The sequence below is a fragment of the Leptosomus discolor genome, chromosome 3, assembly GCF_034619465.1.
Source record: "Leptosomus discolor isolate bLepDis1 chromosome 3, bLepDis1.hap2, whole genome shotgun sequence".
Classification (NCBI taxonomy): Eukaryota; Metazoa; Chordata; class Aves; order Leptosomiformes; family Leptosomidae; genus Leptosomus; species Leptosomus discolor.
In genome coordinates, this window is record NC_141393.1 from 5856257 (window position 1) to 5872263 (window position 16007).

The 16007-nt window shown below is 46.5% G+C and overlaps 1 protein-coding gene and 1 non-coding gene across 2 annotated transcripts; one reads left to right on the forward strand and one right to left on the reverse strand.

Moving 5' to 3' along the window:
- Positions 1 to 2950: 2950 nt before the first annotated feature.
- Positions 2951 to 3023, reverse strand: TRNAK-CUU (transfer RNA lysine (anticodon CUU)). Its single transcript has one exon. It is a non-coding gene; the product is annotated as a tRNA-Lys (tRNA).
- Positions 3024 to 3204: 181 nt separating this feature from the next.
- PSMA3 (proteasome 20S subunit alpha 3) lies at positions 3205 to 15610 on the forward strand. The gene is made up of 11 exons (XM_086461922.1): positions 3205 to 3274; positions 4473 to 4555; positions 5808 to 5931; positions 6894 to 6995; positions 7130 to 7203; positions 7786 to 7858; positions 8826 to 8891; positions 12233 to 12279; positions 14583 to 14650; positions 14799 to 14863; positions 15422 to 15610. The coding sequence occupies exons 1-11, from the start codon at positions 3254 to 3256 to the stop codon at positions 15464 to 15466; spliced, it is 768 nt and encodes a 255-aa protein (XP_086318048.1). The 5' UTR covers positions 3205 to 3253; the 3' UTR covers positions 15467 to 15610.
- Positions 15611 to 16007: the final 397 nt, after the last annotated feature.

Sequence of the window (16007 nt, forward strand, 5' to 3'; positions counted from 1 at the left end):
GACTTGGAAAAGTGGATTAAACGCGATAGCGAGGTACCTCTGGAGCCGTTGTGCCTGGTATTTCGCATTTTTCTACGTCTTGGGGTTCTTTTCTTGCTTGATTGCTTCTGTAAAAGCCTACGATGAATGGTTTCATCTCCTTTGGGATGTTCATTCCCCAGCAGATTCCTCAAATACCAGCATTCCCCTCGTTTTCTTGAGCGTCCAGGATTTTCACTCTGACTGCGCTTGTTCCCCCTTACTGGCTCCGTTTTACCTCCCCTGCAGCGAGACCGAGGACTACAGGGTTGGGGGCAAGTCGAGAGCGTCCCCTCCAGCCAGGCCCTGCTGTGCGGACGCTGCTCAGCTGCACTCCCCCCCCCCCCCCCAGCCCTTCTCCCAAGGCCTAACACCTGCAGGGCCGGGCGGGAGACGTGAGGATCCAACCGCTTCTGGCAAGAAAACCTGTGGGTGAGGTCTGGTTCTCCTTACGGGGCTGAACAGGGGAGGAGCGATGGAGTCTAACACTCAGTGCGTGAGGTTGACCCACCTGGAGCAGCCTCTGGCAAGGGCTGGGGATATCGGTCGTTTTCTGAGTGATTTCACAAAGTACATAGGATTGCTACAGTTAGGTTTAATACAGCAAAATGGATAAAACTCTGTTTTTTTGGAGACCAGCCTGCTACATCCCTGTTCTTAACTTGTTCCCAATCTGTGATGAGATTACAGGCTGGCTAAAGAGACGCTTCCATTGTGAAGGGCAGAGAGCTGCCCTAAGGCCTGGGTAAAGAACATTCAGACCCGAGCTCCGCTGCTCATTTTCATTTATAGTGTGGATAATTGGGGTGCAGCTCCGTGACCCAGATTGTGTCTTGCCTCAGTAAGAACCGAGCCAGAGCCTACTGAGGCTTTCTCCTGAAAGAAGAGTTTGCCATCAGCACGAGTCCTGTGGAGCTGGGAGGGATTCCTCGTGTCCGTAAGTAGTCCTCAGGGGGAAGGATGTGCCGGGGAGATTCGACTCCTGCGGAGCCGGTGTTCGTGGTAGTGCAATGATGTCATTTTCCTGAACTGCAGCAGACTGCAGCTGAGGAAATTCAAAATATTCTTTGCCCTTCCCTTTTCAGGAGTATTTCTGTGCTGCTGTGTGTGTGTACTCCGGGACTTTTCACAAGCCTGGCATGTTCTGCCGCTTCATCTTCCTGCTCCCGGCTTGGCTCTGCTGTGGGGTTTCTGCATCACTGAACAGCTTCGGCAGCTGCAGTTTCACGCTGCACGACCAGAAATGCTAACTCTGTTACTGGCAGGCTTAGGTGTAGAGTCCCATGACCAGTTAGGGACAGAAACAGGATTCTTGTTTCATCTAAGGAGTGAGGAAGGACGACTATCTGCTTTTCGGAATGACTAGCCCTGGAAAGCCCTTTGAGATCACACCTTAAACATGTTACTTGTAGAAAGGGATTTGGCATATTTTTTTTTTTCAGCCTGTATGTTGTACTTCTTCCCTCCCTGGCATGGCAGGGATCTGTGGATCCTTGCAGCAGATGACAGTGAACTCAAATATTTTATCAGGAAGGGCAGCGACAGACACAAACCCCTGCAGTAACTGGAGGTTTTTTCCTCTGAAGGTCCCGATTCTGACCTGTATGCTATTCCTGAAGGTTGGTGTTAGCCACTTGCAAACAGCTCCAGCTGAGCTGAGACCTGCTGATGGGAATATTTTGGAATATTCACGATTCTGCTCAGCGTCCATGCTGCATCTGTGGCAGGTGGTTGCTGGAGGAAGGGGCTTTAAGTCCCTCATCTCCCTTTTCATAGAATCACAGACTATATCAAGTTGGAAAGGAGCCATCAGGATCATCGAGCCCGACTCCCTGCTCCTCACGTGACTACCTAAAACCGAATCGTATGACAAAGAGCATCATCCAGATGCTCCTTGAACGTTGACAGGCTTGGTGCTGTGACTGCTTCCCTGGGGAGCCTGTGCCGGTGACCAACTACCCCCTCAGTGAAGAATCTTTCCCTAATGTCCAAACTGAACATCCCCTGGAGCAGCTTGATTCCATTTCCTCGTGTCCTATTGCCGGTCACCAGAGAGAGATCAGCACCTCCGCCTCCGCTGCCCTCCTTGAGGAAGTTGTAGACTGTGATGAGGTCACCCCTCAGCGATGAGGTCACCCCTCAGCGATGAGGTCACCCACCCCTCAGCGATGAGGTCACCCCTCAGCGATGAGGTCACCCCTCGGCCTTCCGTTCTCCAAGCTGAACGAGCCAAGTGACCTCAACCGCTCCTCAGCAGTCTTGCCCTCGAGGCCTTTCGCCATCTTGGTCACCCTCCTCTGGCAGTGACTAACCGCTTGGTGTATATTGAGGCGCCCAACTGGGCCCAGCACTCAAGGCGGGGCCGCACTGGTGCGGCGTGGAGGGGGGTGATCACCTCCCTCACCCAGCCAGCCAGGCCGTGCTTGATGCTCCCTGGGACACGGTCGGCCCTTTTGGCTAGTGGGCACACTGTTGGCTCCTGTTTGACTTGCCATCAGCCCAAAGTCCCAGGTCTCTTTCCCCGGGGCTGCTTTCTGGCCTCTCGTCCCCCCGCCTGGACGTGTAACCGGGATTGCCCTGGTGGAGAATCCCAAAGTGGCGCTTGTTAAAATTTATATGTCCAGGATTGCCCGGCTCTGGACTGTCCAGATCTCTCTGTGAGACCTCTCTGCCCTCAAGGGAGTCCGCAGCTCCTCCTGGGTTATTAACGTACATCCAGTTCCTGCATCCAGACCGTTTATAAAAACATTTTTGTTGCAAGAAAAGACGGGTGACTGCCCTCATTGCCAAACTTACCGCGGCCGTAGCTGCACCAGCGCCCTCGGCTTCGGGCGTCCTTCCGGCCCGAGGCAGGTGGGTTCCCCTCAGCGTGGCGGAGCTGAGGACGCGTTTTCCCGCGCCGGGCGTGTCAGGAAGCGACAAAACGCAACCTCGCCCAACGTGGGGCTCGAACCCACGACCCTGGGATTAAGAGTCCCATGCTCTACCGACTGAGCTAGCCGGGCTCTGCGTAATGCTTTCCCGCCACTGCCTTTCACCACATGACACGCTGATGTCAGCGCCGCGCGGCCCCGCCCGCTCTAGGAAGCACTGAGGATTGCGTCCCGCTCTCGGCCGGCGCTGGTTGGACAGTGCAGGAGCCAATGGGAGCGCGCGTTGTTGGGCTGTGGGGAGCGTGAGCGAGGCCGGGGCGGGAGGGGGGCTCCGTCCGGCTGTGGCTGAGCGCGCCGCCGCCATGAGCTCCATCGGCACCGGGGTGAGTCCGGCCCGGCCCGGCCCGGCCCTCCCGGGGGATCCCGGCGGTACCGCCGTCAGCCCGGCTCGCCCGCCCCAGCACCGCCGTGGGGGTCCGCTTCGTGCCGGCGGGGAGGGGGCGGCCCGCAGCGAGCAGCAGCCTCCCCTGCGCTCTCCCCCGCCGGGGTCGGCGGGGCGCGGGCGGCCTGTTAGCTCGGGCGCCTGGCCGCAACGGGGCCCGGGCCGGAGCCGCTGCTGAGTCACTGCGGCCCGTTAGGCCGAGGAATCGAGGTGGGGGGGCCGCGGGCGCTGCGCAGGGAGCCCGGGGCGGCCCCCGGAGCGGGGGCGGGAGGGGAGGGCTGTGCCGCCGCGTCCCACGAGCGGCCCGACCCGGGCGGGGATGGGGTCTTCCCCGACCCGGGCTCCGGCGGTGCGGGGCTGTAGGCGGCCCGTAGGGAGCAACCGCCGCTGGAGCGGCCCCGGGGCGAGCCTGTGTCTCCCGGCGGGGCGGGGGCGGCTGAGGTTTGGCCGAGACCGCCGCGGAGGGGCTGCTTTGTTCCGCTCTCGGGGTTAGGTCTCGCACAGGGCTTCGCGGGGGGGGGGGGGGGGGGGGGGGGGGGGGGTTGCCTTGGTGGCCCTGGGGCCGGCTGTCACCTCGGTCTGCCGCCTCCCACCGCGGGTGCGGCGACTAACGGGGGGCGGCGCGGCCGCGTTCGGCCGCGGGTCCTTCAGCAGCAGCTCGGGGAGCTCCTGCGCTCTCCTGCCTTCGGCCCCCACCCGCAGCTCTGCGCCCGTGTGGGGCTCGGCCGGTGGGCAGCGAGCCTGCCTCTGTGCCCAGCACACACTTTTAAGTCTTTCAAACGTATTCCTGTTCATAAATATATCTGCGTTCGAAAATTATAAAACAAAAGGCATACAGAAAGTTACCGTAGGTTTTAAACGTTGCATAATGCGGGGTGATTTCAGACCTGTGCGACGTCTGGATTGACGGGATTTGGCGTGTGGGTATATCCAGCGCCGGTGCGATGACTTGTCGTTGTTGGTGTGTGTTTGCTGCTGTTCGTGCATCGTATGTCAGGGGGCAGCCTGCTGGTGGTGCTTCATAGCCATCATCGGTGTCGAGTGGGGGACAGTCTTGCATTTTTAAATAAATAGACTTCTGAAAATACTAGGGCGTAATGTTTTGGGTTTTTTTCTGATTAGTGTGTTTTCTTCTTCAGTATGACCTGTCAGCTTCCACGTTTTCTCCAGATGGCAGAGTATTTCAAGTTGAATATGCTATGAAAGCTGTGGAGAATAGTAGGTAAGATACAAAAATCTGCATCTCTGTCTGTCTGTTGGCCTCTTTTAAAGCAGTGGGATTGGACTAGATCAGCGTGATGGCATTGCAGATAAAAATCTGTTGTTACAATTAGTTCTGAACAACCGTGTCCTTAGGTTAATTTTAAGAGGCTTCAAATTCAGTGTAAAAGTAGTATAATCACTTTTGCTTGCTAGAAATCCCTTTTCATGCCTGCTAGGAATCGCTTTTGCTTGCTAGAAACAGTTATGTAGTGGAGAATGCACAGGAAGGCAGTAAACTTAGTCATGTGAGTTAAGGGCAAGGAAAATTGGATGCTTAGGGGCAAAACCTGATTGCAGGTCTCATCACGGTGTGTAAGGCGCTTCGCTGTTCTGGCAGCAGAGCTGCTGTAGCAGAATCTAAAAGCCCACTTTATGGATGTGAATTGAGGCACTGAAAGACTGACATGTTGAGGGCCTTGAATTTATAACGGCCTCGTGTGCACCCCTCAAGAAACTGAGGGCACCCGAGTTCTGCTAAAGCTACGTCAGCTTCTCTGCCGGTATCCCTCTTCCCTCGAGAATGTGCAGAGGAATGCCGTACGGCAGAAATCCCGGCTCTGCTCTAGCAGCAGCAAGATGATTGATTAGCAAGGCATGGACTGGATCACCCGAGGGTCTGATCGTAGCCACAGGCTGCCAAATAAGGATTTGGGAAGTACTTTTGTGTGTGCAGGGGTTGGTAATTTATGCCTGCTGATGCACTTTTGAGGGTTAGAGAAAGAATCATAGAATCATTTAGATTGGAAAAGGCCGTTAAGATCATTGAGTCCAACCATAAACCCGACGCTGCCGAGCCCACCGCTAAACCACGTCGCTACGTGCAGCAAGAGTTGTCACGTCTCCTGGACCAACAGTGGATCTCCCAAAAGGAGAGGTGGAACAGCCCGTGGTTTCACACCAGTGTCGTTGGGGACAGTGGCTGCGCCGTCGCTCTAAGCGCTGCCACCACGGCATACAGCCTGTTGAGGACCGTTTGAGCAGGGACTTTTGGCAGCCCCTTCTTCCTTTGTTTAAGAAAATGTTTGTAAGTTCAGCAAGTTTTGGCTTTCCCCTCCCCACCCCGTGTTGTCTTCAGTGCTAAAGTAAAGTTGTAACAAATCTACTGCTGGGGAAATTACGTCATTGTTTCTTATATTGTGTTAATTCTCTCGTGTATTTTACACTGCACTTCTGTTTTTGCATGAGAAACTTACATTTGTCTTGTCTTTCAGTACAGCAATTGGGATAAGATGCAAAGATGGTGTTGTCTTTGGAGTAGAAAAACTAGTTTTGTCCAAGCTTTATGAAGAGGGTTCCAATAAACGTCTCTTTAATGTCGATCGGCATGTTGGAATGGTAAGGTGCAATTTAATTTCAGGTTTTCATAAATTGTAAGGGCCCCCCCCCAGAGTAGGAATCTATGAATCGGAGAATCAATAATAAGTAGATAAAGAAAGTAACGTTAATGTTTCTGTGTATAGAGTCAGAAATGCCAGAGGGTTTTTTGGACTGTTTTCTGCAACTTATTCTGGATTGCACACCCATATATAAATAGAATCCAAGTTTCAAATAGAAGATGCACATACTTTGAGGCTGTTTTAAATTTTTTTTAAATGCTTTTCAGCATTCTAGTTGTTCAAACTTGAATGTAGATATAAACAAAAGTGTTAAAGTGGTGCTTTTTCATACAGTTAACAAATAAGGGGTGTTAAGGGGAAAAGATGCTGCATACAAGATTCTCTTCTCAGCAGTGGGGGCCAGCTGAGTTCTGTAGCGACTGGTGTATGGATTCCTGGCCAATCCGTAAGAGTGATGTCAGGATGACAGCAAGGAGTTGTTACGGTGCGACAGAAATGCCTGAACGATCTGCTGGTGACATCATCAGTATCAGGCAGAGAGTTGCTTCTAATCCAAGCAGTCACACAAAATGGGGAAAAAATAGTATATTGCTATGGTTGTCTTTTTTTGAAGTATTAGACTGTTATAATAAACAATATTTTGTATATAATATGAATATTTATAATAGGAAGTATTGTTTGGGTTAGTGTAGTGGTGGCAAATCATAAGACACTATTTAAGGTGAGGATAATTTTGGTTATTGACTTTTCCTAGAGAAGAATTCTGTACTGTCGTAATACATAATCATATTGACAGGTTCTGAGCTTGCTAGCAGGTGAACAGCTGGGTCGAGTTCACTTGTAGTCGTGCATAGAATTCAGTGAAGATCACGGGTCAAATAATTAGACTTTTTAAATTGGTGTTATTAGTAAGTTACTGCAAGGTGTGTTCGGCCTGGCTGATGACAACGCTCATTTCAGGCAGTAGCGGGGCTTCTGGCAGATGCTCGTTCTTTGGCAGACATAGCCAGAGAAGAGGCTTCCAACTTCAGGTCGAACTACGGCTACGATATTCCACTGAAGGTAAGAAGTTGGTGCGGTTCACTCCGGTTTTCTGGCTTTATTAGTCTTGACGCAGAGTGTTAAATTTTATTACTTGAGGTTTACTTATTTCTGTAAAAATAAAGTTTCCAATTTTTTTTCCCTTTTCTGCCCAGCATCTTGCGGACAGAGTGGCTATGTACGTGCACGCATACACGCTGTACAGCGCTGTCAGACCTTTTGGTTGCAGGTACGTCTTTCAAACATACCCTTATTTGTAAGGATCTTGGGGTTCACAATTGTTGGGACTATTTAGGTTGTCTTTTTTGTAAACTTGAATTTAGTAACCTACACTTCATCTCTCAAACAGATTCCCTTCCCCTTTCTTTTTTTGCGCGGGTGAAACCTCAAGTGAAGAATTCACATTTGCGTATCGGTACGCCAAGGTTGCTAGTTTGTCCCTGAATTTGAAAGTTGAAGAGTTGATGCCAGGAAGTCTGTGACAGTGACAAAAGCAGAACTTGCCCTGCAATCATCCCGCTTGCCCTGGTAGCTAAAGAGGAGGTTACAACTACTCTGCAGTTTAGTAGGAAGGGACTAGTAATCTGAGATCTGCTGTCTAGGTAGAGATAAGCAAAATGTTTCTGGCAGCTTGCAGGTGCTGGGCTGCCGTGGCAACGCTAAACTGTTCAGACAAATGGTTTAACAGACTGTAGCAGGACAGTAGGAGTTTTGCTCCAGGAAGAATGTGGGAAACCTGAGCTGGTGTTGTCTTTGTAATTCTGTGTGGGTGGGGAGAAGAAATGTTTCTAATGTCACATTTTCCCTCCAGTTTCATGTTGGGGTCCTATGATGATGATGATGGTGCACAGCTGTACATGATTGATCCATCAGGAGTTTCATACGTGAGTGTGTCAAAAATCTTTCCATCTTGGTGTAAGTTCTTCTTGTAAAAGTTCCTAGTTAGGAAAACAGTAAGTGTCGTGCCAGAAGAGCTGTTATTTTTTTCTCTTTTTGCTTGGGAAGATCTTTGGTGAATCACTGCTCAAAATGAACAGGGCTGGGTTTTGCTCATTTGCATGTTCTTGTTAAACACACGTTGTGTATCTCAGAAGTACAGTCTCTGAGAAACTGGTTTTAAAGCTGGTCTCTCACAAACTTCCCCCTGGAATGGAGTTCATTCCACCTGGCTGTATCCAACGAAAAGTCCCCTGCGCTGCCCAAAAAGGGCAAGTTGTGTAGTGACACTTCGTTCACAAAATACTTCAGGTAGGAGAGAGCTTCAGATAAGAGAGGGCTGGTGCTCTGAGGCTGGCTGCTACCGGCAAGTCAAATCAAAATACTGTTGTTCATTGTTAGTGCTGCCTTTTCCGCTGGGCATTACACGCAGGATGACACACGCTCCGACTGTTCGGATGGTTTTTTTTCATTGTCTTTCAATATATCCAGTACCGTAGCTGCTGAGGGAAATGGAAGTGCTTCATTTTTATTTGCTTACACTTCAATATATTTTCATGGTAGGTGGGGGGTTGTTTTTGATCCTGTAGAACTTCTCTAATTCTAGTTTACTCTTCCATTTACTGTAATAACAATAAATAATGGCCTGTTGCAACAAAGGGAGCAGATATGTTTCTGCCCAGGAACTGCTGAGCTCTTCTGTTCCCTACCAACAGCCGTAGTACTTAATCTAGAAAGTGGGATCTATCCAACACCTCGGGAATGTGCCCCAAGAGAGAACAGTACCACAGTTCACCGTGTATTAGCCTTCTCGCTGTGTGGGTGGGGTGGGGGTTGTCATAGGCTACAGTAAGAACTGTAGAGGGCTTAGTATTTAATTAAATTTGCATCTTTTTTGTTTCTTTTGCTTTTTAGGGTTATTGGGGGTGTGCCATCGGTAAAGCCAGGCAGGCTGCAAAAACAGAGATAGAAAAACTTCAGGTATGATGTTACAGTTTTGTTGTGCTGTTTGAAGACAAGCATTCCTATCTTATTGTGTTACCTTTTTGGATGCCTAAAATATATAAAATCCAGGGGAAGCAGATGGGATATTCCCATGTATGTTTGAATCGCGGTACTTCTCGAGTCTCGCCCCTGGGCAAGGAGTAGTGCACAGGGAGTGCACACGGTTAAAACAGGAAGCATAAACACACGCTCCCATGCGTGCCAGCGAGCAAAGTAACTGAATAAATATAAAAGTGTAACTAAGTTTTCAGTTGTGAAGGAAAACCTTAGGGCAGCATTGTACAGGGTGGTATACCTATTTTTTTCCCCAAGGTTTTAGATGATCCTTTAAAAAGTTGAAAAACGCTGGTCTTGTTAAGGACAATGAGTGGAACTGCAGAATACTGAACCACTGGAATATGATGACTTTGAAAATGTAATGGAGAAAAATAAAACCCTTGCCAGCTAAGACTGTTTCCCCGCTGGCTGGTGTTGAGGTGCTGCCCTTATTCAAGAGATCTCTCAGCATGTCATTGCTGACTGTAATACGCCTTTCAGAACACCGTTGCATGGCTGCTGAAAAGGGCTTTAGTGCTGTGAACACAAGGCGGGGCACAGCCGTGTGGCCCTCTCACTGATACCAAAAAGAGCCCTTTCTGTTCAGCATGTCCTGCTTGCGCAATACTGCAACCTGTGAAGCGTTACGAGGAGGTTCTGGGAGCGCACCTCGAGTTGTTTCGTAGCCTTCTGAAGGAGCACGCTAACAGTTGGCTGTGTAAAACTAGTCTGTGGAGAGAAGACTACTGAAAGGTATTGAAATGTGCCTTCAGCTGATTTAGATTTACATTGGAATCCTGAAAGATTTCTGACTTCCTCTTGTGTTTTCATATCTGACCCCCTTGGAACCGGACGTAATGTAACGTGGGACAAAATCCTACTCCTGTTCGGTCTCATGTAATTTTTATTTGGTACTCTGCTAGCATCTCATTTATGGTTTTGGTCTGCAGAAGTGCATCACAGCAGTTCATGGAAAGGTTCAGAGTTCATATGGTTGTTACACGTTTAAGAATAGTCTGTTAATGGTGCTGTAGCATCGTAACTGAAAAATTACAGGAAAAATTACAATGTTCCTAGACTTGCTTCATTCGGTCTTGAATCTGGTCAGATGCTTGAATACCAAAGTCCGAAGTCTACATGAGCATCTGATCTTGATACTGGAATTGTGGCATCTGAGAAATAGTAATTTCAATTTCCATGTGTGCAAATTGGCAGAAAGATGATGATACGTTGGGTAACACATAATCTACCTCAGAAAATTAGTTTTCTATGCAGGGCTGGGATTGTCAAAAACTCCTGTTTTGTTGCCTGATTTTTGTACAGCTAATAAGTACGTGTGCTGCTTGAGCTTTACCGCAACGTTTGGTACGTGGGCACAGTGGTGTGCCATATGGCCTACGTGCCTGCATTTATTTAATGGCTTGTTTGCAGAATGCCTTCAGTAACGCGTGTGATCCTGTCACAGCGATGGGAGGCAAGTCCAGCCTTGCGTGCCGATGCTTTTTGTTAACCGTAGGCTGGGCAGGTTTCCAGGTCAGAGTTATTTTTGACGAGATGGATTTGTCAAAACTGAAATGGGGGAAAAAAAGACAAAAGTACAAAAGCTTTTTGCCAAGCTAATCTCCTGCATGGTATGGCTATTGCTTAGGTGGTTATAAAGAAGTAATAAATATGCTTCTGGTGTTGCAGCACGTGAGTTTTTATTTTGTGGCGATACTGCCTCTATGGTAGCCTGTCAGCTAAGATTTGTTCCTGTGCAAGAGATGACTACAGGTGGAAAGTAAGAGGCAAGCAGGTAGTCAAGGCTTTAAACCTGCCTCGTGGGTACTGCAGAGCAGATACTGTATCTGGGAGGGGACCCAACGTGAAACCCTGGTGTTCAGCTGAGGGCACAAGCAGAACTCTGCGCTCATCACATCTGTCGCATCTTAGGTGAATGTCTGGTATCTTCAGCTGCGGGAGAACTTGTAGTTGTGTGGAGAGCACTTGAATCTCTCGATCTCTCCTGCAGTGCTGCTCACGCAGCTCTGATGCCATGTACTGATACATCCACATAGTCGTAATTAACTCCTCTGATACACGTTTCGGTGTTTACTCTTACTGTCTGCAGAATTAATTTACTTGGGATGGAAAAAGGATAAAACTTCAGTTTTCTGTCTTGTAAATGCGTGTGATAGCAGCAGACCTTTGGTCTCCCTGTTTCACTACTAATTTGTATGCATCAATACACACAGTAACTTAAATGTTTGTGTGACACAAGTTACATTTGTACACAGCAGCCGGTGCCGTGTGTGTAACGGATCGAGTGTCACAAATGTAAGGGCGAGGGCAATGGGGCTTCTTGGGATGTGACTGCGATGGCATGTCTGTCTAGGCAGGCACGGGCACGTCTTCTCTGGCCTGTTGCTTCCATGGGTGTGTGCTTCACCGCAGAGAGCGCTGTGACACTTGACATGAACAAAGGACTGTTGTCACCATAATTCCTTCCCCAGTGTCTCAAAACTAGCTTCCATACTAGGGTTTTGAAAACATTTTGAGAATTGGACAGAGATTGTAAACTGCATTACTGAAGTACCGTAGCACGCATTACTGCTTCATAGCCCAGAAGAGTTGACTGGCAAGAGATTTGACCTACAAAACCTAAGTTTATTATGTCATGGAAATTGGCATGAGACTTTGTTTTGATTACCTATGAGGAAGATTGTGATATAACAGAGAAAATAGCAAATGACATGCTGATACCCTGCTCAGGCACGCAGTTGGTTGTTAACACTGGAACCACATTCTCCTCTTAGGGCATTACTTAAAAGTCAAAATTGCTTGCATGAAACGTTGGTAAGACTGAAATTATTACTATATACACTACCTAGAAAGAACATGAATATTATACATGAAAATATGGTGCCTCCCCCATATTGTACCTGTGGTTATTTTATGTCAGTTGATGGTAAAGCATCTAAGAACAAGTCAAGCTTTTACAATACTAAGGTTTCCCGCTCAGCTTCTAAGCTTCCAGCTGCTGAATGCTTTAAATTCGGGAAATTTTCACGTAACAATTTTTTTCATAGAATCTTTCAGCTGTAAAATTTTTCACTGGAAGAATGACTTCCACGTAGCAGGCTGAGAGATGCATCACAGTGAATAAATTTGGTTCCACTTTTTGTCACCTCTGTCACTGCTGAACAGTAAGCTCACCAGGCATGTGCACAGCCACTCACGTTCTGGCCTTGACGAAATGGAAACCAGTGCATTCTCTTAAGCTGTGACTTTTTTGTCTACAGATGAAGGAAATGACCTGCCGTGATGTTGTTAAAGAGGTTGCGAAAATGTAAGTCTCCAACCAGTTTTTCCAACTCGACAAAAATCCGTACTGGTGAGCTTGTTACGGTTTCAAACCGAAGCTATTCCTCTTAAACTGGGTACCAGGTTTCATTTCTACTAGATGAGCGCTCATGCTGACTCTAAATCTTCTGATATTACTGTATTTTCTGTTCCTGTGAGATGGGACATGCTACTTGGCAGTGAAAAATGCCAAAGGACGTGAAAAATAATGCCTTTTGATCTCATCTGCTGCTTTTTATAGGTGCAACTTGTAGCACCAGTGGATTAAAGGTTAAAATATCTGAATATAGCTACTGGTTTTAAAATATATAAACCAGGTGACAGAGGGAACTCCTTGGTGTCCCGATTCTGAAGAAAGAGCTGTACGCTTTGTTACGCAGATTCAACCAGGAACTGATGCTTCAGACATGAAGTACCAGAAGTGGGGCTGAGGTCTTTGGCCCAGCCTTCCTGTTTGCCTAAAAAAAAGGATTCTAGTGGTTAAGAAAGAAGCAAAGTATAACCCCTTGTTTAAAGATATCTAGGCTGTAACTGGTCTCATTTAAGTTAAGAAGCTTGATACCACATGAAAAGACCGGAAATATTTAATTTGCTATTTACTGATGCAATTTGGGACAAAACAGCAGCGATAGGATTGCCTCTAGTCACTAGTACTATCCCACAAACTCTATGTGAGACAGGGTATTTACAGGGGAAAAAAAGGTACCATTCTGTAAGTCAGGTGCTAGTCAGGGGAAAAAAGATAGCAGAAAGAGGTAGAGCACGAATTGGCCATTAGTAAACGATCCTGAAAATACTCTGTGAATTAGTATCTCTTCAAACAAACACAGGTATCCTTTCAGTTATCTACAACGCTTCATTTTAATGCCTGTGTCCTGTGCTTGTCACAAATTTAATAATCTGCCAAGCTAATCTCCTGCATGGTATGGCTATTGCTTAGGTGGTTATAAAGAAGTAATAAATATGCTTCTGGCGTTGCAGCACGTGAGTTTATTTCGGAGTTTGTGTCTGAGGCTCTCACAGCAACAGCTAGAGGAAAGAACCTGTGGGATCTCTGTTCTTAAAGCCTAGCAAGGACCTCAAAGCAGTTCTCAAATGGCACAAATAAGGTGTGGATTTTCAAATAATGGGGAGGCTTCTGTTAATTCTGCCTCAGCTCAAAACTTAACAGCAGTTGTAGACACAGTTCAAATTCATCTCCTTAGTAGCATTTAGCAAGATAGCAAAGATTTTAATAATTTCTTTAACCCTAAAATACTAGCTGGAGTCTGGAGTAATGACTTCAAGAGCTTAATGGTACGCTTTGTTGCAAAAGGCTTGTAACCAACTGAACACTAAGAAAGGCCTATAGATGAGTTCAGGCAACGATCAGTAAGTCCAGTCTAACAGTGACAGAAAAACACAAGCATATAGTGGTATTTCCCTGGACACTAACATTAACTTTCTTCTTTATAGTTGTTTCACAATACTTTGATCAAACTTTAATTGGAAGTACTTAGTGTGCTGCTGAAGGTGGTGTTCCTTCCTCCGCTGTCTCCAAGCTTTCTGTGTTGGCTAGAAATAGCACTTTTCAGCTTTTGCCTTGTCCGTGCTTGCTGAAACAAACTTAAGGAACACAACCTTCTCAACAAGTGAAGCCACAGGTGGCTGTCAGTTCTACTGTGGTTCTGAGTGTACGGCTGAACTCAGGGGTGTTGCAGTTTGTTTACATGTTTTGCCACTGAGGACTAATCAGAATTGCTATTGTATGCAATGTTTTTAGCCTGCAGCCTAAGGAGTGACTTTACTAATCCAGGTGGTACCGCATACGCTGTAACACTGCTTGTAGCTTAAATTCTGATGACCATCCTGCTTGCTGTAAGCATGGCAGCCTGTAGGGAGATCTATTTAGACACAAGAGAATATGGCATTGGGATTTAGTCTGAAGTGGAAACTGAAATAAGATTTACAGGAGAAATATAGGACACTAACTGTATTATCTAGCAGAAGCAGGCACTGATGACGTAGCCTTGGTTCTACAGTATTTAAATCTTAATGTTTGTTCTGATTAGGGGAACTTGAGCATATCAACCTCCTTCTTAGCTGTAATAATGTATTGTTATACCAACAAATAAGCCTGGAAAATTCTCTGATGGGTTTTTTTTGGGGGGGGAGCAAGGGGAAAGCATGGGGAGAGCTTCTATTAACCATAAGAAGAGTATTTCAGCAGAAGAAATCTGTGAAAGGAAGAAAGTATATTTAGCCTATTGATTAATCTGTTCTAATCTGTACTTTCTCTGTTCCTTCCAGAATCTACATAGTTCACGATGAAGTAAAGGATAAAGCTTTTGAGCTGGAACTTAGCTGGGTTGGAGAAAGTAATGCATTTCTGTTACTTCTATAAACACTATAGAAAATTTATAACTTTCTGTAACTGAAGTAAAACACTGATCCTTAACTTCAGTCTGTATGTTAAGGTCTTTGTGTGAATTCTACTTAAGATGTACTTTTTCTTTTAATTGGCAGTAACCAATGGAAAACATGAAATTGTTCCCAAAGACATCAGGGAAGAAGCAGAAAAATACGCCAAGGTAAGGTCTGACCTTGGTGTTATCTTCTCAGTGTTTCACTCGACAAGTCCAGAGTAGAAGCAACTAACTCAAGGTTAGGCTTCTACCATTGTGAGGACTGGAAAGCATAGAGGTACAACATGCATTGCCTCAGTGTTAGCTGACGTTACTCTGAAGGGAGAATGGTGAAGTTTACAGTGTAATTTAGCCTTAGTTCTTACTTTCAAAACCCGTGTAGTTCAGCAGGCTCGCACAGGTGGCATGTTTCTCCTTCAAAAGTTACTGTACTATTCAACAACAGGATGAGTGAGTAAGTCATGTTGCCTAGAACAGTTCTTAAAGATAACCAGCTGGAGAGAGTTGGACTTCCAGCATTTAACAGCTTTGCTTTTGTTCTGCAAGTCAGAATGAGGTGCTCAGTAATGCCTCCTACAGCTGTAAACTAGCCTGCTGAATACAAGGCTTCGGACAGATTGAGAGGATTGTGGAGCTACAGCAAAACTCATTTTGCTTATTAGGGGCTGAATTCTAAAACAAATGTTAAACTATTTTTTAATTAAAACTTTTTTTTAACAACAGGAATCTTTGAAAGAGGAAGATGAATCAGATGATGACAATATGTAACACATTGTTACTTCGAGACAAGTTCAACTTTTCTTAACTTACAACAGGTTTGTTTATAATGTATTAAGCATGGGATGTTGTTATGTACTTGTTGGAAGAAACTGAGTGACCAACTTGCACTAATAAATTTTCCATTTTACTGTCTGTTAGCTTTTATTTCAAAAGAGTAGACACCAGCATTATCAAGAAGCAACTGTACTCTGTATCAAAACAGACATTAAGAAGGAAAGGTATTATCAGATTGATGTTGCTTCCTCTTACTACAGCACTTGATTCGAGCCAGGCTAGGTGCAGAAAAACTGCTTGGAAATTTGACAAGTCTCGTATTTATACTGCATAGTTTAATGTTAAAAACTAGTACTTGGTTATTCCTTGATTAACCAGTATCATGATGTGCAGTTCATTCACAGCCACAGTCTGTGATTGCTCTTGGCAGAAGAGATGAAAACCAGCTGGTTACAGGTTCAGCTCACGTGCACAGCTGATGACTCTGAACAGCCTATATAACAAGCAAGAGTTCAGGAAAAGGCATTTTAATCTA